Raw genomic sequence first — 20,390 nt, forward strand, 5'->3', positions numbered from 1 at the left:
ACTAGGGTTTGAATTCAGGGTCTTAAGCTCTCTTAGCTGTTCTGTTTTGAGGCTGGAGTTCTACCATTTGAGCTGTACCTCTACTGGCTTTTTGGCAGTTAATTGTGGAGAGAGTCTCACAGGCTTTTCTGGTCATGCTGCCTTCAAACACTGATCTCAGCTATCAGACTCCTGAGTATCTAGGATGACAGTGCCCAGTGCCCAGCTCTGTCTAGCTCTTTACAGAAAAAGTTGGCCAACTTCTGAGTGACATTGAAAGATTCCAATCTGAGGAAGGTTAAAAAAAAAAAAGTTGATTGTTCACAAGAAAACAAGTCATCCAGAGAGACTAGGCACCCATCCATTCATTACTTTTTTTTTTTGTCGGTCATGGGGGCTGAGCTCTGGGCCTGGACGCTGTCCCTCAGCTCTTCAGCTCAAGGCTAGTGCTCTACTACTTGAACCACAGTGCCACTTGCAGCTTTTTCTGCTTATGTGGTGCTGAGGAATCGAACCCAGGGCCTCATGCATGCAAGGCAAGCACTCTACCACTGCGCCACCTTCCCAGCCCCCCATTCATTACTTCTTAAAGCACCGCATCCCCAGCTCCATACTCAGACCACACATATAAAGGGTTACAAATATTCAGATTTTATTATAAATAAAATACTGGTTTTTTTAAAACATAAAAAATGCCAAGTGTTGCGTTTTATGTAACCACCCTGGAGAGCAAGACCATAGAGTTTAAGGCAAACAGCTAAAATAAAGGCACATTTTTAAAGGCCACAGGTGGAATCCCAAGGGGGTGGGGGGGAACCTCCCAGGGAAAAGTAACAGTATCCATTCTCATGATACTCAGCTTTCCCCAGCAGCCATTTTGTCCATTTTATTCAATATAATACAGACAACTGGAACTAGACACAAAATGATGGCTATGTTGCAAGAGTGTAATTCCAAGTATCATCTTGTAAAGGACTTTCATTTCAAAAATAAAATTCTGTTTAAAAATATACCACACAGATGAAGAAACAAACAATCCAAAATTGATAGATCCCCCCACCGCAGCCTAAGACTTGCTGGAGTGAAGCTAGCCAGGCAGTCTATTTGCAGTTGCTTTTCGGCACCTGGGCTGAAAGTGTGATGGGAGAGGGGTGCTCAGTAAGAGGGACTAGCTGGGGAGCACTGATGGGAAAACTTGGCAAGGCAGAGCTGCACCCCTTCTGAGAGTAGAGACCTAGGAGGAACAAGAGTAAAAGCCCAGGGACCACCAAGTCCAACAACTGCAGTAGCCACTAGTATACCCCAAGAGATGCAAAGGGGAGAGGGGACGGAGAACTGAGCACAGCCCCTCTCCACAGCTACCCTTCAGTAGCACGACTCCTAGTTCCCAAGTCCTCAGCAACAAGGTACTCCTTTATAGAATTGGCCTAAAAAGCTTTATTAAAGAGCTGCTGGAAAAGGGATTTGCATCTCGTGCTGGGCTCAGCCAACCCTCCAATAGTGGAGTTTCAAAGTGTTGAAGATCGATCCCCTTCAGCAAATGTTCTCAACCCATTCTATCTGGTCAGACTGACGTTCTGCTCAGGAGCAGCACTAAGAACCCCACAGCACTGCCATAAAGCAGGCCAGGCTCGATCATCACTGCAGTCTGGGTGTAGGAAAAGCCGGTTGTTGTTAATGCTACACAACGGAGGTGGTGCGGACACAAGGCAGAAGGAGAGCCGAGGGCTGGGGGACAAATACAATGGAAAGAGTTCTAGCTGGGAGTGAAGGGGATACATCCGGGCAATGTGCCAGCGAAGAAAACCTGAATGAAGAAGTGAGCAGACAGTGCCATTCTAGAAACAGGACCAAGTCTATTTACATAATTCCTTACTCTATAATCATGATAAACAAAAAAAAATCCATTCACACAAAAATATAAATTTGAAATAATTAATAGCACCAGTGTGTCAGATAATAGTTTCTTTCCCCCCCGCTACGCAAAGTACAAAGTTGCATAGTGTTAAAGGCTATATATCAATCTCAAAGGCAGGTTGGGAGGAAGAAGGGGGCTTCGTGGCAGAGCTGAGGAGCAAAGGGGTGAGAAGCCCATGAGACACCACACAAGGTCCTTCCCCTGTGGGGGGAGAGAAGGCCGAGGGGGCCAAATCACCAAGTGCAGGAACGAGATGGTATTTTTGGCAGCTGTGGGTAAGCATTTGTCACCAAGAATTGGCAATGTGTTTTGACGGAATCCAGAAAATGGAGACATCAGAAGAAAGCAAGAATCTCTCTCCAGTGAAAGAAAAAAAAAAAAAAGATGTATTTTTGGGATGCTAACACTACACTCAGTTTTAGTCTTTTTCTAAAAAAGCCTGGAACGAGGTTTGTTTTCCTTTCCTTTGTCAAGATCTTCTAGATATCTCTGATAGATATCAAGACTAACATACTAATAAAGCTCAGTTTGATTTCTGAAAAGGAAAAAAAGAAAAAGAAAACCAAAATAAACTTTAGTGATTATATCCCTGTTTCTTCTGTGTAAGTCCCATTTATAATACTATCAAAATATATCTATTGGTACAGTGGTAACTATAAGCTGCCCATCCAAACTTATTTTATCAGCTGCCTAAAGATCTGGAAAAGTTCATCTTCAGAGTCAATCATTGATAAAGGAGAAAATCTTCAGACTACTCCAGCCATGGTCTCCTGGAGAATCTCATAAATAACTACATCCTTTCCTGCAGATGGCCTGGCATCCAATAAGCAGAACAACTAAGCGACACCGATGGGTGGCTACCATCGTTCTAAATGACCAGTCCTTTTGGCACAGGATATGCATTTCCTTTTGCTTAAAAGAGGAGGGAAGAAGATGCAGCTGTATTTTTTTGTTGTTGTTTTTAATTTATAGTCTAGGTACACCAGCCATCACAATGCTACAAATAGGAGCTGAACTTTTCCTTCATAGAAATAAGAATGAGAGTGAGAAGTTTCTGCTGGTGTTGATGTGAGCCTGCTGATATGAGAGGTTCTGCTGTTGTGTGAAATGATAGCGGTGTCCTGGCATAGAAGGATTCGCATGATGTGTTTATGCCACTCAAGGATGCCGTGTCCTGGGGCAAGCGAGAAGGGAAAGTGTGGGGAAGGTAGTAGCAACATGAATAGAAGAGAGACTCTATGAGATAAAACCCTGGTTCCTGGTTCGGGATGTTTAGTTTGCTTCTCTTTAAACTCTGTGACTTTTCTCGGTTCAAAAGGACAGTGATGGAGAGCAGCAGAGAAATGGGGGGGGCTGAAAAACATAATCTTTGTGTCAAGGCACTCTGTGGCCTAACGCCCCCCTGTCTGGGGAAGCTGTCTTTGAGCATTCCCATCGCTAGGGCTTCTCGATGGACGGGGTGTTGAAGCAGCCGGTTGGTAAGGTGTTCCTGATGTCTTCCAGATTGCGAATGTCCTTCAGGATCTCTTCAATGTCTCGGTTATAGTCCAGGATGGCAGCCTCCTGCTTCCTGGCTTCGTTCTCCAGGTCAGACACTTTTCTATTAATATCACTGACCTTCATTTCATCTTTGGCTTTGTTCAGAGTGCCTTCAATCTCATTTAGCTTGTTGAGGTCCACTGTTTCCAGCTGCCCTGTAGAGTCAGAAAGTACACCAGACAGTTCAGTGGGAACTCTTAACACCACAAGTTCTTAACAAGTTCCTTGTTTGCCTTCTCAGCAACGAAATTCAGTAGCTGCCATGACACAAAGGTGGCTGAAGGTGGTTGTGTTTCAGGTAGAAGCAATTCAAAGTTAGCAACTTGTCTATGTCATGCCATTTAAAGTCAGTGACTTAGTTTGTACTCTAAAGGTGACGAACATTTCAATACTGCAAGTTGATTATAAAGGTTCTACCAAGGCAAGCCACAAACATGTTTTATACAGCACTAAAAATAAGCAAGAGGGAGCCGGGTGATGGTGGCTCACGCCTGTAATCCTAGATACTCAGGAGGCTGAGATCTGAGGATCACAGTTCAAAGCCAGCCTGGGCAGGAAAGTCTGTAAGACTCTTATCTCCAATAAACCACTAGAAAATCAGAAGTGGGGCTGTGGCTCACACAGTAGAGCACTTGCCTTGAGCTGAAGAGCGCAGGGACAGTGCCCAAGCCCAAAGTTCAAGCCCCACCACTGACAAAAAAAAACCAAGAGGGCTGGGAATGTGGCCTAGTGCTAGAGTGCTTGCCTAGCATGCAGGAAGCCCTGGGTTTGATTCCTCCGTACCACATAAACAGAAAAAGCCACAAGTGGTGCTGTGGCTCAAAGTGGTAAAGTGCTAGTAGACTTGAGCAAAAGAAGCTCAGGGACAGGGCCCAGGCCCTGCGTTCAAGCCCCAGGACTGGCCAAAAAAAAAAAAAAAAGAGCTAAAAGAAATACCAATAATTTAATGAACAGCTTTAGGGAGACTCATGTATTAATGTGATTTGGTTGAATCAACCCTATCAGATCTCAAGAATACCAAGGGATTCAGAGGCTAAGAGGACACCGTAACTCCTTACCTAGCTGCTCCAGGAGGTCATTAATCATGCTGAGGAGGCTGTTGACAGAGTTTTTGGCCTTTCTGGCATTGATCTCAGCTTCCTGAGCAGCCTGTGAAGCCTGCAGAAGAAAAAGGATAACTGATAGAACAGTTCGATGGTATGTTTTCATCTTTTAAAAACATTTTCCCCGCAATGAGCCAGCTCATCTAATTTTGAGATTAGATTTTCCCCATTTCTAACTGACGACATCACAAGCTCTAGTTGTGCTGAGGTTTGGGGGCTATGGCTCTAAGCTGAGGATGATGTTGGTTCTATTCATGGAGTGGCCCCACATGAACAGTCAGGACTCAGCTCATCATGTGTGCGATCAGGAAATCACGACTCACATTTCTCACTTTCCCAGTCAAGAGGTCATGAGGTACACTCATGATAATGCCCACCAACTAGAAACAACTCATTTATTTTAATGGTAAGTACAGAAAATATTTTTTAGAACAAAAACATGGATACTTCTAGCGAGTTATTACTCATGTCCTATTTTTAGAGAAATTTCCTAAGCAAGTAAAACTTTTCTGTAAATTTTCTCCAACTTGCAATCACCCAGCCACAACCAAACACACACACACATTCTCTCTCTCTCTTTCTCTCTTTCTCTCTCTCTCTCTCTCATTTACTGGGGCAATACAACTGACATTTTTAAAGTCAACTAAAGGTAAATATATTTGGGAAAGTTCCACAAACCTGAACAAATACACTTAGCATGAGTCACAGGAAACAGCAGGGGAAGAGGAAGTGTCTAAATATCAGAAAACAGATGCTCTTACAAGTAAATCTAAGCAAGATATAAATGAGCTTTGAGGCTTTGGGCTCCTTACCACATAATTATTTTTCCTAGCTTTGGGGTCGGGACAAGGCAAACGTTTGGGGATCAAAACAATGTGAAAAATTTAAAAACAAAAAGTAAGGCAAAAAAAAGAAACCCCACAAACTCTTGCCACAAATAAATGATTAGTCTTTGTTCAAATCACAGTTGTTCTCACTGATTCTGCACAGGAGTGTAGGGACACAGAACTTCACTACAGCCACTGGAGCAAGCCCACTGGATCTAACCTGTGATTCCAGCCTCCTCTTTCAGGAGAAACCATAGCCTTTATGCTTGGGGTTACAACACATGTTACAGACTCAAACAGTACTGGCTGAACACTGGTCTTTCAGAACTGATATAACTACAGAAGGAATAGTATATATATATAAAGTGGCTTATATACTTTAAGTTATTGTTTGTTATCAAAACAGAAGATGGATCTTCTTTCTTATCTCAGAACTAAATATATATCCTATTTTATTTTTGCTCATAAAGAAGGTATACTTTCTTTCTTTAGGCTTTAAATGTGATGTTTCTACAATATTATTAAAAAATTAAATCAGCTGGGTGTGGGTGGCTCACACCTGTAATCCTGGCTACTCAGAAGGCTGAGATCTCAGGATTGAGGTTCAAAGCCAGACATGGCAGAAAAGTCCATGAGGCTCTTATCTCCAATTAACTACTCAAAATCTGGAAGTGAAGCTGTGGCTCAAACAGTAGAGTGCTAGCCTTGAGCACAAAAGCTCTGGATCAGCACATCTGGGCCCCAAGTTCAAGGCCTGCTCTCCACTGCCCCCTCCAAAAGAGAGAGGTGGGGCAGGGAGAGCGAAATCCACACACTCTGCACAGATGACAAGTATCTATTTTTACTTTGTGGGAATTTCCACTTGAGCCACACCATCTCACAGAAACTTAGGTCAATCCAAACAAGAATCAAAAAAGAGTAAGAAAAAAAATCAAGGGTTTTCATAGGAATGCTTCCTGGTATCATTTCCCCCAGCCTGGTTTTCTTCCTTTCTATCCCAGGGGAAAAGATGACCAATGGTGGGGACCCCATTTTTTTAGGAGCAATAAAGGCTCTCTTCCTTACACTGAAAGTATGTAAAAAAAACAAGTGCATATGCATCTTTCTATAACTGCTACACTAACCAGAAAGGAAAATTCCTGTTACAATTCCATTAAGTTCTTTCCAAAGCAAAATAGAGCACAGAACAGAAAGATGGATCCTAGTTCTTTGCACCATACTCTTCCAAGTCAACTTTTGTGTCTGAAAGTTGTGTTGAAACAGCGCTCTCCATAAAACTGAAAAAACTATCACCTGTGGTGATCCAAGGAGTTTATTTATGAGTGTGATGTATAGTGTCATTTCAGGTGAAAATTAGTAGTTTGCTGGGATGATAGCAAATGTTATCTTCAAACTCTTCTTATATGTATCAGAAAGTGGTCTTTGCCCTTAGGGAGCAAGATGCTAGGAGAACTAGAAAGAAGATGAGCTTTTCACTGCATTCCCTTTTATTCTTTTTTTAAATGTATATTATTAATGAATTACCTGCTTAAAGTACAAATACATTATATTTAAATGTCCTAAAAGCTTCCAATGTGTAAGACCTATGTTTTGATTTTTAACGAAAGTACTTCAAAAAGGACAATTGTACAAGAGAAATACCTGGCAGAAGAGCAAGATTCTTTGCCTTCTATGTAAGCTACTAACCCAATTGTTAACCAGAAATTGCAATGAGAAATTGAAGCTCATCTGAAAAAGACTCAAAAAGCCAGAATCTTTGCTACCGAACTAGCCTTCATCATCTACCCACGTCTTACCATGCCCGCCATCATCATGTCCTGGTCAGCATCATCCTGTTTCCTCTTCAGCTCATTCTCTGCTTCCTGCAGCTGTCTCAACATGCTGTTCACCTCGTTATCCAGACCTGTAACTTCTGTAAAAGTTCTTTCTGCTTCTGCTTTGGTACTGGTAGCATTCTAGGCACAAAATAAGCAACTGCTCATTAAAATGCTCCTATGTCTTTTGTAATCTGTAAGATGGCTCAAATACATAATCCAGAAAGAAGAGTACAATGCTTTACACACACACACACACACACACACACACACACACACACACACACACACACACACACACACACACAATCTCCTCACATTTAATCAATTTTGGGGCATTACAAAATAGAGCATTTACAAAATTGCTACTTAATAGCATTTTATTTAGTTGACTGACTGGTTAATGTCAGTGCTGGGGATCAAACCCAGGGCCTCATGAACCATGGCTAAGTACATCCACTCTAGGCAAGTATTCTACCACAAAGCTACACATTCATTCAGCATTTTATATTTTATAAAGCATTCTCATTTTGTATTCTCATTAATCTTTGAAACTTTCTTTTCTACTATTTCCATATTTAGTTGAAGTCACGCAGATGGCAAATGATAAACACTTTAATTACATACATGTTCTAACACATCATACTGATTAGGCTCTTCTACCTGGCTAAGCTTTAAATCCAAAGCTTGCCTGGTTATTCTCAGAAGTTCATCATAATGTACAAAACAGATCACAAATCCTGAAATGCAAGTGTTTTATAAAGCACAATCCAAGAGCCAACATTTCTAAAGAAGCTAAAAATTTCTTGATTCTCAAGCATTTAATTTTAGAACCTGCTCCAAGAGCGTGGTGGAATAAACTACTCTTCAAGGTGAGTGAAGAAGGGCAGAGGGCAGATGTGGAGCTACGGAGATGTTCCGAGGGGGTGAAAGTTGTGTAGACACAGCACTCTACACATGGGTGAAAAAAATGTCACCTGTGCGAGTCCAAAGAATATGTTTATTTACAGGTGTATGGAGTTTGTGGGAAAAGACCCTAAAACACCCAAATGCCACCTGCCTCCTGAGAACTCAGACCCCACACTGAGACATGGTAAAAACTTCAGGGAGCTCATTTACTGAGTCCCCTTCTTTAAACAAAAAGTGCTTACCTACGCTAGTGCCTAGTTTTAAAAAAAAGACAAGGATGGCTTCATACATTTTTACGAGAGCTAAGGAAACACAGCAAGGGCCTGAAGTCCTGCAAACTTCTGGAAAGGCTAGGCAAGAGTGTGAGAAGGGGCCCCTGTGAAGATTCTGGAAAGGCTGGGGAGGGGATAAAGGAGGGATAGTTTGAGAAAAACCAAAGCACACACCCTCTGCACGGCACTGGCGATCCTCTCCGCCTCATGGGCTTTGGTTTTGGCCTCCGTGGCATCTGCCTTGGCATTGCCCAGAGCCAGCTGCACATCCCTCGTCTTCTCATTGGCTTCAGCTATGGTCTGGTTGATGGCGGGAATCCTCTTCAGGGCCTCCTCTGCAGCTGTCTTGTTATCATTCACACGTCTATCAAAATCTGGAGGGAGTTCGAGGAATGCATGTGAACTCAACTCCCGACAAGCAGAAGGAAAAGCTTTCACAGGACTGCAACTAGATTTTGTTTTATGAGTAATAAAAGTCAAGGACGGGGAATGAAAAAAAATCTTTGAAGAGCAAAGGACACACATGTCTCTGCACACATTTCCCAAGAAGAGCGCATGGACACACCTTCTGGAAAAAGAATTCTTCCTTGAAGATGTATTTCAACATACAGCACTGATTATAGCATTATTACTTCAATCAGTACTGAAAGTCAGTCTTTTAGTGTTTATTGGGTGTCAAATACTGAGTTAAGAGCTTAATGTCTTTGTGATGTAGGTAATTTTTTTTTTTAATGCTGATATTGGGATATGAACTCAGGGCCTAGGCACTGTGCCTGAGTTTTTTTAGCTCAAAGCTAGCGCTAGCACTCTTACCACTTGAGCCACAGCTCCATTTCCAGTTTTTTTTGTGTGTGTAATTAACTGGATATAAGTTTCACCGACTTTTGTGCCTGAGTTGGCTTTGAATTGAATTGTGATCCTCAGATCTCAGCCTCCTAAGTAACTAGGATTACAGGTGTGAGCCACCAGTGCCCAGCCTGCAGTTCTAATTTTATAAATAAGGAAATCCACTGACTAAAGAGATTAATTTGCAGAGGAATTACAACCCAGACCTGCTGGAAACAAAGCTCATACTATCAACTTATCCCATAAATCCTTCTTAGTCATAAAACCTATCATTTTTTATCACAAGTAAATCCAGAACTGCTTGGCAAACTGGCACATAACTTTTCTTTGTTGGGTGAAGAAGTTAAAAAAATAATCAGATGTCATTGGGCAAAGGAAAATCAAAGATAACAATTTCCATTTACCAACGTAAGTCAGCTAAAAATGCAGATGTGGGTTCCAATGTCAGAAAGTATTCCCTCCTTTCTTTTTGAAGAATGAACTAAGTTGGGCTAAAAAATCATGGTAATTATTGTATGTAACAGGTATATGGGAGTTATTAAATTATTATGTTCAGAGAGTAGAATGAAAAAAAAAAAGGAAAGAAAACTGCCTGGTGAAGGAAGCGCACAGTGGCTGCTGTGGTTTGATGCCCCCTTACCTTTCAGGTTGCTGAGGATGTCACGAGCTTCTTGTAAAGTATTCTGCCCCTTTTTAGCAGCTTCCTCTGCCAGAGCCTTGGCTGCATCAGCTCGGGCTAGGAGTTGATCGGCAGTCTGCAAACATAAGGCAGGTCAAAGATAAACTGTCCAAAGCGAACCCTTCCCTCTCCTGATGGACAGACAGCCTTAAAACTATGTCCTAGGACTTCAAAGAACACAGTCTGGCTGGGCACAGCATCATGAGGAAGGCCTTCCTCTCAACAAAGTGGTTTGCCACCTCTAGAACCATGGTTATCGTTCTCTCCCAGCTCACACCTTAATAATGTTGCCTCAAGAAATGAAGCATCCAGCAATGGAACCAACCTGCTGTTCAACTTTCCCTTTCTCTAGAAGATCCTGCACTTCAGCTTCCTTCCCTCTCATATCTTCTCTCAGATCTTCATAATCCTTTAACTTCTGGTCAATCAGACGGTCCAGATCCTCTGCCTCTTTCTTTATTTTATTTGCTTCATTCTGGGAAAAACAAATAAGATCATCTCATTGCTAATGAGATAAATTTATGAAAAGCACTTACTAGCCCAATCTCACTTGAGATGTAGAATATTTCCACCACCACCCCAAGAAGTGCCCCTGGGGCCACCTCCAGTGAATCTAGATCAGAAGAAGCCTCCACATCAACCATTATCATCATAGACCAATCTCGTTTATTGTCAAATTTCATATCCATGGAATCAGACAGTATGTACGTGTCTGAACATACTCAGACTTTATGATGGCAAATCAGTATTTCACCTATAGAAAGGAACACTTAGTACTTGTTTAATGGAAAAAATACATTTATACAGAATGTGAGAGACCATGATTATAGTCAGAAATATTTCCAATCTCCAAATATTTTAGTTCTTCCATTTAAATTCCTCTCTCCTTTTGTTCCTTAGGTCTCTACCACACAGAGCTTGTAAGCAAAGGTCTAGGCTTATTGTGCCTTAAGCAATTCAAAGATCACAGCTTGAAAGACATGGGAGTGAATATTCCTACCACTAACGTATTCTTTGCTACTTAATGTTATAATCATAGGATCCTTTACACCTCAATATGCACAGTTAACACAGAACTAAGCTTTACTAGTGAGTCAGTTGGGGAGATGCAGACAGTCAGGGTGGCCAGAGGGGCAGGGGATATACATGGTGACAGAGTCTGTGCACACATACCTCCAGTGCCACAGAGTCCACAGGGCTCAGCTGGGCCACACTGGCATAGATTTCCACAGCCCTGTCACCCGCCCGCTTGGCTTCTGCATGGACTTGGGCAGCCTGCTTCTCCAGATCCTGTGAAATGTTCTTTACTTGTTCATACCTAAGGAACAATGGTTGTGGGTTCAAGGAAAACATAGTGGTTTTTTTTAGCACTTCACGCTAACCAGATTCAATCTAGTTTATATCCCCCCACTGTGGTTATGTTTCCAAAACCTTACACAAAATGCTACAGAAAATTTACATTCTATGTCATCATTTATATTGAGATTACCATATATACTAAAGTTGCTGTGCCTACAAAAATTCCAAATGTGAAAGGCCCCTAAAACTCATTAGTATTATTATTTTTGTGCAAAGACTTACTAGGTAGCCTGGTTGGCCTGGAACCTACTATGGAGTCCTGGCTGGCCCCTTAAATTTACAATCCTCCTATCTCAGACTCGCTAGTGCTTGAATTACAGATATGCATCACCACATCTGGCTCCAAAACCTGAAACATTTTGAGCCACAAGTCGAAAATTCCATAGCTGACATCACAGTCAAAATATAGATACACAAAAACTACTAAAAAATTTCAGTCTATGTATCTATGAACATAAAGAAACTGCAGTTTAGACTTGGGTCTTATATGTATGCAGCTATTTTAAACTATGAATAAATCCAAAATGCAAAACAATTTCTGTCCCAAACACTTCAAATCTGTACTTCCTTATTTCAGAACACTTTTAAAGATTTACAGCTCAAGCATATTTTCTCTTCTTTCTAGTATTGTTTTTTCCTCTTCTTGTGTCATTGGTGCCGATTCCTGAGTATCAAGGTTATTCTCTTCAGCTGTAGTCACTGAAGCAAACAAAGCCCTCTGGGATTCCACATCCCCTAATCTATTTACTCAGTCAATTTGAAAGCATGATCAGCAAAAATATCTTACTGTGTGAACCATAGCATTCAGTTCTTCATGGAACTGGTGCTACTTACAAGAGCCATGGGCAGGGCTGTGAGAAGCTCTTAATTATACTCACTTCCTATTGAGCTCTTCGATCTCAAATGCTGTTTGGTTTTCCCCCGCCAGTGTCCTCAAAAGAAGGTTATATGCCTCGGTTGATGTATCATTCGCTGTCTTTGCCACCCGTACAATGTCATCCGCCTCTTGTTTGTGGCTATGCACATAAGAGAAAAAAACAAATTACGAAACAGACCATTTGATAGGGAAAGAAGTGAAGTCTTTAGGCAATGCTTATTTTGTTATGGATACATATACTAATGCAGGCAGACCTATACTGAAAAACTTCATTCATTTGAACTTTCATAAGTCATGTCAGTTTACAATTACCATTCCATAAACTGAGAAAGGGTTTTATTCCAAGAAAAATCTGTGATATAAAATTTATACGGTAATGTCTGGTTTTTCTTGTTTGTTTTTTAAAAACGACTTTCTATGCAGCAGTTGCGGAGACTGAACTCAGCGCCTCCCACAAGACAGTCAATCCTCTCCTGTTTATGTTGATCTCCAGGCTTTTTTCTTTTCCACTAAGCATTCTCTACTTGTTTATTCCAAATTGGATCAAAGTGCATATTTTTAATCAAGAAGATGAAATCTTTATGTCTGTATAAAACATGATCTCTATTATTACTTGGGGTTAAGAATTAGAAGATACTTTTACAAATCTATACCTCCCTCGTTTGGTAAGAAGAAGAGAATTTTTTTCTAGGAATTTAATTTGTTTTGTTTTGTTTTTGTTGGTCATGTGGCATGGATTCTGGGCCTGGGCGCTGTCCTTGAGCTCTTCAGCTCAAAGCTAGTGCTCTAACACTTTGAGTCACAGCACCACTTCCAGTTTTCTGGTGGTTAATTGGAAATAATAGTCTCACAGACTTTCCCACTTGGGCTGGATCTGTGATCCTCAGATCTCAGTCTCCTGAGTAGAAGTGTGTGTGTGTGTGTGTGTGTGTGTGTGTGTGTGTGTGTGTGTGTGTGTGTGTGTGTGTGTGTGTGTGTGTGTGTGTGTGTGTGTGTGTGTGTGTGTGTGTGTGTGTGTGTGTGTGTGTGTGTGTGTGTGTGTGTGTGTGTGTGTGTGTGTGTGTGTGTGTGTGTGTGTGTTGAGAAATTGTTTTATACTTAAAGTGTTGGTAACAAACTAGAAATGAAAATGGTTGGATTTGTTTATTTTCAAATGTATCATGGTCAGTAAATGTTTTCTATTGGGATTTGAAAATTAAACAGTTTTGTTAAAAAAGAAAGAATTTAAAACCTAATAAATTCTACTGAGCTTCTTAGAAATCTATTAACTTTAAGGCTTTGAAGTTGAAAATCTAAAGATAAATGTTGCAGTGAAAATCTAAAGATAAATGTTGCAGTTTTTTTTTTTGTCTGTCGTGGGGCTTGAACTCTGGGCGTGGGCGCTGTCCCTGTGCTCTTCAGCTCAAGGCAAGCACTCTACTGCTTGAGCCACAGCGCCACTTCCGGTTTTCTGGTGGTTTATTGGAGATAAGAGTCTCACGGACTTTCCTGCCCGGGCTGGCTTTGAACCGTGATCCTCAGATCTTAGCCTCCTGAGTAGCTAAGATTACAGGCGTGAGCCACCGGCGCCCAGCGAATGTTGCAGTTTTCTGTAGAACGTGCTTCAACAGTCATATTCTCAGGTTTCAAGTGAGTATCTTAATTTCCAAGTGAAAGGGAACCAGTGCACATAGTGACAAGTCCTCAGTGAGCTGAGCATGTCTGGTGATGGGAAGCATGGGAGGGGAAGGGGGGGAAATGCCCTCAAGAAAGCTAAGCCCTAATCACTGCATGTGGGTTGCAGGTAGGTTACCGTTCTGCGAGCTTTCGGGCCTCTTCTGCCAGGAGAGTCATGTTGTTTGGGTCCCCTGTAGACTCCGGTTGTGTGATTGACTGAAGAGGAAATAAAGCATGTACTCTCAAAAGACTGCTTCGATTTCACCAAGCAAGTACCAAAACTGATTTTGTTTTACATGTTAGAGAGCAAAACAAAAAAAAGCTTTTTCTTATGTTCAGAGATCTTTACTATCAATACCTCTGACCACAAATTACTTCTGTTTTCAAAAAGGAGAATGACACATTAAGTTGTTCAGTGCCTTTATAACAAGAACAGAGAACGAGAGAGAGAGAGAGAGAGAGAGAGAGAGAGAGAGAGAGAGAAAGAGAGAGACATAAGTAGGTATCAGTTGGTTTCATCCAGTTCCTATGAGCAACATGGCTCCAACAAAGGAGGGAGTGGGGCTGAAGAAGCCGACTTGCTATAAATTATAAAGAACCCTCCCAACCCTTTCTCCCAAGCACTCACCACATTGGCAACTGCGACTTTTGCTTTCTCCAGTTCTCTGGAGGCAATTTCAATCAACTGCTCTGTGTTCTGTACCCGGGTCCGTGCTTGCTCAGCCAAGTTCCCGGTCTCTTCAATGATATTCCTAATATTTTGTAATCGGCTAATCTGGCTGTACAGAGTGTTATTTACTCTCTGAAGGCGATCCATCAAATTCTGGTCTACATCTGAAATGGTATGGTAAAAAAGCAGCCAATAGATTATGAGGAAGTCGGAATGTCTTGCATGAAACTGAGGCACTAGGTTTCTTTACTCTTCCCAATAAAGTGCTGGACAATTTTCCCTAAAATGACATTCCTCACATGGTTCTCTAACTGCATGCTTGGCTGACCTACCAGCAGACCCTCCTTCCCACACCTCCCTGTATCTACAATCAGACTGACAACCAGACAAACTAAGACAACCCAGGAATGTTTGGTGATGAAAGAAAGACTGATTATCTTATTACAGTACATGCTAGTTTTAAATCTCGAATGCAGAATGCTAAAAAATGCTGCCTGCACTAAAAGCTAAACATATATAACAACTTAGAAAAAATGACACTGAGAAACTGATGTTGAAGTATGGCAAGCTTGACTCATTTTCATTTTAAGCTAATTACACTTTTCCTGATCCCTCCCTCCCTCCCCCATCCCTAGCATATTTTTCAAACTGATCTGTTTCTAAACAAGTTCATCAAACTGCTTCTTGTTAATTATGCCCATTCAACTTAGGCCTAGTAAATCAACTTGGGCCTTAGTAAATCAAGAGATAAATATAAGCCCAAACAAATATCAAACCTGTCAGTATTAAATTTTCACATCATGAAGTTATATTAATATACAGAAAAATCTATGTTAGTGCTATTCAAAAATGGTCAATTCTTACCGGAAATTAAGTAATCACTTAATCACAATCAAAAAAAAAAAAAAAAAAAAGAACTTTGGGGAAGGGAGGGAGGGAGGGGATGGTAGGGGGAAAACAAAGGAAGGGGTAACAATGCTCAAGAGGAAGTGTACTCATTACCTCACTCATGTAACTGTAACCCTCTGTATAGTATCTTTACAATAAAAAAATTAAAAAAAAAAAAAGGCCAATTCTTGGAACAGTATAGAAAACCTAAAAAAGTAAACCCACACACCTACAGCCAATTGATTTCAACAAAGTTGCAAAGTACATTCACTACAAAAAGAACAGTCTCTTCAATAATTAGTGCTGGAAAAATTGATAATCACACATAGACGAAGAAAAACTAAAACTAAAACCAGTTATCAACTCAACTGTGGTAAAGACTTAAAGGGAAGACCTAAAGCAATAAAACCACTGGAAGAAAACAAGAGAAATGCTGTAGAGCAGGTTGTGTTTTCTTTTTCTGTTAAGACAAAGAAGCACAGGAAATGGAAGCAAACACAGACCACACCACAGTGTGAATTAGTCAAACTAAAAGGCATCTGCACAGCAAATAAGACAACAGAGTATAGAGACCACCTACACAATGGGAGAAATACACACAAGCTATAATCTGTGTTGAGGGAGATGCAGAGAAAAGGAGAACTTTGCATGCTGGTGGTATAGGTTTAAATTAACACTGTCATGATGAAAACAAGATAGAGGCTCCTCAAGATACCACAAGTAGAACTACTCTATGACCAGCAGTCCTACCACTGAGAAGACATCCAAAAAGAGTGCCATCCTTGAACAAAAAAATTTAAGGGACACACCCAGGCCAAGTTCAAGCCCCAGTAGGAGCACAAGTGCCGTGCACATGCTCACGCACGCGCATGTGTGCGCACACACACACACAATTGGATCAAAGAAAACAATTTAGATGTAGGAAATAGAAGCAGCTAATGGCATTAGAGAAGCCCATTTGTTTCAGACCTTCAGGAAAGCATTAGCCACTGATCTGTCCAGTTCTCCAGAGAAACAACAGTATGTGAAAAGAGAATAAACACCTGATAGGTTTCTTTCAAATGCCTTCCAATTCCAAATGTCTACAAACAAGACCCTCCTTCCCAATCTGCAAAATACACACAAGTTTACCCTACACTACAAGTGATTGCGGAGGGGTGGTCCTAACCTCAGCCCACGCGGCAGCTTCTATGGGAATGAGCAGCTCACTGTGCTTCCTACTCAACAGGTGACTCTTAACAAACTCTTTCTTAGGCACAGGAAAACAGGGAGCAACTGTAGCTGAGGAAGTTATACACAGCGAGGCATCTTCAGAACACTTGGAGTTAGGCAGGTGCCAACACTGGCCAGCCTTCCTTTCCAGACCTAATCCCCATGTGCTGTTGCTGGCCAGAGCTGTGTGCCAGACCCAGTATTTGGCTGGCCTGGTTGGCACCCAGGAATACAATCTTATAATGCATTCTTCAGGGTATTCAGCAAGACACATGTGAATTTGGTTTTCAATATAGTCTATTAATGTAAAAATGTATGTCAACAGCTGGTGCTAGATAAAAAAGATAAAAATGAAACGTTTAAGCCAGGCACTGGTGGCTCAGGCCTTAATCCTAGCTATTCAGGAGACTTGAGATCTGAGGATCAATGCTTCAAAGCCAGCCCAGGCAGGAAAGTACGTGAAACTTAAATCTCCTGTTAACCACCTAAAAACTGTTAGTAGAAGCTGGGCACTGGTGGTTCACACCTGGAATCCTAGCTAATCAGGAGGCTGAGATATTAAGATCATGGTTCAAAGCCAGCCCAGGTAAAAATGTACATGAGACTCTTGTCTCCAAAAAAGGAATAGCCTTGAACACAAAGAGGCTTAAGGACAACTGGACCCTGAGTTTAAGCTCCAGGACAGCAAAAAAAAAAAAAAAAAGATAAAACTGTTAGTAGAGCTGTGGTAGAGTGCTAGCCCTGAGCAAAAAGCTCAGGGACAGTGCTTAAGCAGGCCCTGAGTTCAGGCCCCATGATGAGTTCAGGCCCCATGACCAATCAAAAAAATAAAGTTTAAATTTTCTTACTCTATTTAGGGCTGAAATGTAACACCAATAACTCAAACCAACACAAACATCATGAGCATCCAACATTAAAATAAACTATGAATCTTTTCAGTTTCTAAAAATTTACCCTATGGAACAAATTTTGAATCTAATATTTTTTTAAAAAATCAAATTGAGCAAAGCCAGAAATAACCAATCACTTCAGAAATCATAGAAAATTGAAATTCTCTCTATCCAAAGATATGTATAAGAAGAAATAGCAACCTATTAAGTTTTTGTTGACCTCCACCCTGACAGGTAGGCTTCTCTGTGTAATGCCAAATGCACACAGATTTGTAAACTCAAGAGTGAAGCTGGCCTCTGGTGTCACAAACACACTGGTTTTAATGTGCATTTACTACAAGCATCTGTGGACATGTGCACACCAGTGACAAAAAGTCCTACAGCAGATGGCCTCACTGGTAACCACCATGGTAGCTCCCCTTTCTAGCAGAAGCAGTATCTTGATTTCTCAATACTGATGTTGACCACAGTAACTGGCTTTTTTTTTGGGGGGGGGGGGATGGGTTGGTTGTGGGGCTTGAACTCAGGGCCTGGAGGTTGTCCCTGAGCTCTTTTGCTCAAGATTGGTGCTCTACCACTTGAGCCACAGCACCACTTCCAGTTTTCTGGTAGCTAATTGAAGGTAAGAGTCTCATAGACTTTCCTACCCTCAGAACTCAGACTCATGAGTAGCTAGGATTACATGTGTGAGCCACCAGCGCCCTGGTGTAACTGGCTTCTGACTGGTACTTGGTAAGTGTTGAAAAGTACCTGCCCTAGTTTAGAAAAAAGCTCAATTCAGAGTAAGAAGTGAAAACAAAATCTGAAAATGATCTAAAATACAAGGAAATTGTTCAGAAGAAAATTTTGTTTAGTTTCAAAGTTTAAAAAACTAAAGTTTTTTGGAAAGTCAATTAAGCTTGCTTTTTTTTTTTTCCTCCCTATGCAGTTCTACCTTTGAACTCAGGACCTTCTGCTTGTTAGGCAAGTGCTCTAGTCTTTGTTGTTGTTATTTTGTGGGGAGTTTTTAAACAAAGTCTCACATTTATGCTCAGAATGGCCTGGAACATAACCATATTTATGTTTTCCACATAGCAAGGATAACAAGTATGTAACACCATGCCCATTTTTTATTGGTTGAGATGAGACCTTGCAAAGCACAATCTTTTCAATCTCTACCTCTTATATAGCTAGAGTTAAAAGTATGAACACACCATCCAGCCTCTCTGGAGAGAGTAGTAAGATTGGACTCAAACTCACAATCATGCCTCAATCTCAGCCCACTGTGTGCCAGGATTACAGATATACACTGCCATACCCAGAAAAATGCTTTAAGAATAGTTTTCTAAATCTTATGTCCATCTTTGTTTATCATTAGTCTCATCAGGCAACATGTAATAGAATGCTGTTGGCTCTAAAGGACATTAAAAAGATTTAATATATAAAACATACACTTTTTGTTTTCGTGTAGACCAAGTAGTAGAGCACCTTCTGAATCTAAACCACAGTACCACATAAAACAGGCAAACAAAACCGACAACAACCAAAACAAAAAACAAAAAAAAAAAAACAAAAAAGAAAACCCAAACTCTATAATGTAACACATTTGTTTGCTGATCAGCCACCAAATTTCCTAAAGAGGCAGGAAATTTTTGTTTATTTTTGCAAATGCCATGTGCTGCTGATTGAGTAGCTAGCTGTGCTTTTTAATGCTTGAAGACCATAATTTTTCCTTAGAAGAGTACCTTCTAAGAAAATAAAGCAGTCCATAAAATGAATTCTTTTTCAGTAGAATGATGGAAAATCATCAAACTTTGTACTAAAAAATATGTGTTAAAAGTTGTTGGCACAAGAGGCTCAAGACTGTAATCCAGCTAGCCAGCCCTATTAAAAAGTTAGCAAGACTTCATCTCAACAATAAGCCAGGTACTGTGGCACATGCCAACAAAGCAGGAGGCTAGCTATAGGTAAGGATTGGGTCTGGGGATGGTCTCATGCAAAAATGTAAAAACCGCTCCAAAAATAACTAAAGCAAAAGTCGTCTCAAATGGTACCAATGCCTGCCAAGCAAGCACAAAATCCCAGCTGTTTCAAAATCCCAGCACCACAAAGCAAAAGTTGTTAAAAGGGAAAGAACATTCTAAATCATGAATGCTGTTAGTTTGTTTTAACTTATACTTTAAGACACCAAGAAAAGGCTTGTAAAATACTTTAAATTTAAAAATCACAAGGTCTGTCCTATGATGAAATCCAAACTACCTTCTGCTTCTTATATCTTAAAACAGTAAGTGCATAGGCTGTGTCTGAAATATTGCTTAAAGATAAAATAATTAGTATCTTGTAAATAATTTTAAAACTGAGGAATCTTCTAATAGCCAATCAATCAACTGTGAATAAGAACCCACAAAAAGGTTACCCACAGTCTGATCCCGTGTACCTTTGACATCCTGAGCCTCTCGAAGGAGGTCCATGACCTCTCTTTCTGCTTCCTTTAGTCTGTCCTCAAAGGCTTTATCAGTCACCATCTCATCCCCAGTTCCCAGGTTTGCTATGAGACTCTCGAGTTCCTGGAGTTTCACTCGGTGGTCAGCAACCTAGACACCAAAGAGGAAGAGAAGGGAAAGAGACAACTCTTTAAAACTCCAGATACTTGTAACAGACAACTTGCATAGTCAGACTTTGCTTCTTTGGCTTCAAAAGAAGAGGTATTTTTTGTTTGTTTTTAATGGAAATATGGGAAGAAAGAAGGAGGAAGAGGAGGAGGAGGAAAGAAAAAGGAGGAAGAAAGAGGAGGCTTTGAGGCTTTACTTTTACACTGTGCTGACAATTCAATTCAGAACATTCCCTTGAGTATTAGAAGATCTTGATTGTTTTCCATGCAGCTCTTTCGCATGTATACCAAACAGATCTAAAAGCTGTTCTCTCTGTGGCATCCCAGTAAATAGCATTGTTAGCTACCTTAATTGAAAAAAA

At 40.8% G+C, this 20,390-nt stretch overlaps 1 protein-coding gene across 1 annotated transcript in view; it reads right to left on the reverse strand.

The window, feature by feature from the left end:
* Positions 1-608: 608 nt before the first annotated feature.
* The window catches only part of Lamc1 (laminin subunit gamma 1), a 117,317-nt gene continuing 97,535 nt past the window's right edge, over positions 609-20,390 (reverse strand). Inside the window, exons 18-28 of the mRNA XM_070034299.1 lie at positions 19,855-20,011; positions 14,407-14,612; positions 13,915-13,994; positions 12,124-12,261; positions 11,060-11,204; positions 10,212-10,361; positions 9,848-9,962; positions 8,536-8,735; positions 7,163-7,321; positions 4,495-4,594; positions 609-3,591 (exon numbers count right to left, since the gene is read on the reverse strand). Of these exons, the coding sequence (XP_069890400.1) occupies positions 3,335-3,591; positions 4,495-4,594; positions 7,163-7,321; positions 8,536-8,735; positions 9,848-9,962; positions 10,212-10,361; positions 11,060-11,204; positions 12,124-12,261; positions 13,915-13,994; positions 14,407-14,612; positions 19,855-20,011 (1,707 nt within the window). The 3' untranslated portion in view covers positions 609-3,334. The remainder of the gene's footprint in view (positions 3,592-4,494; positions 4,595-7,162; positions 7,322-8,535; positions 8,736-9,847; positions 9,963-10,211; positions 10,362-11,059; positions 11,205-12,123; positions 12,262-13,914; positions 13,995-14,406; positions 14,613-19,854; positions 20,012-20,390) is intronic.

This window comes from Dipodomys merriami, unplaced genomic scaffold, assembly GCF_024711535.1.
Source record: "Dipodomys merriami isolate MVZ:Mamm:240054 unplaced genomic scaffold, mDipMer1.0.p SCAF_24, whole genome shotgun sequence".
In the NCBI taxonomy this organism is placed as follows: Eukaryota; Metazoa; Chordata; class Mammalia; order Rodentia; family Heteromyidae; genus Dipodomys; species Dipodomys merriami.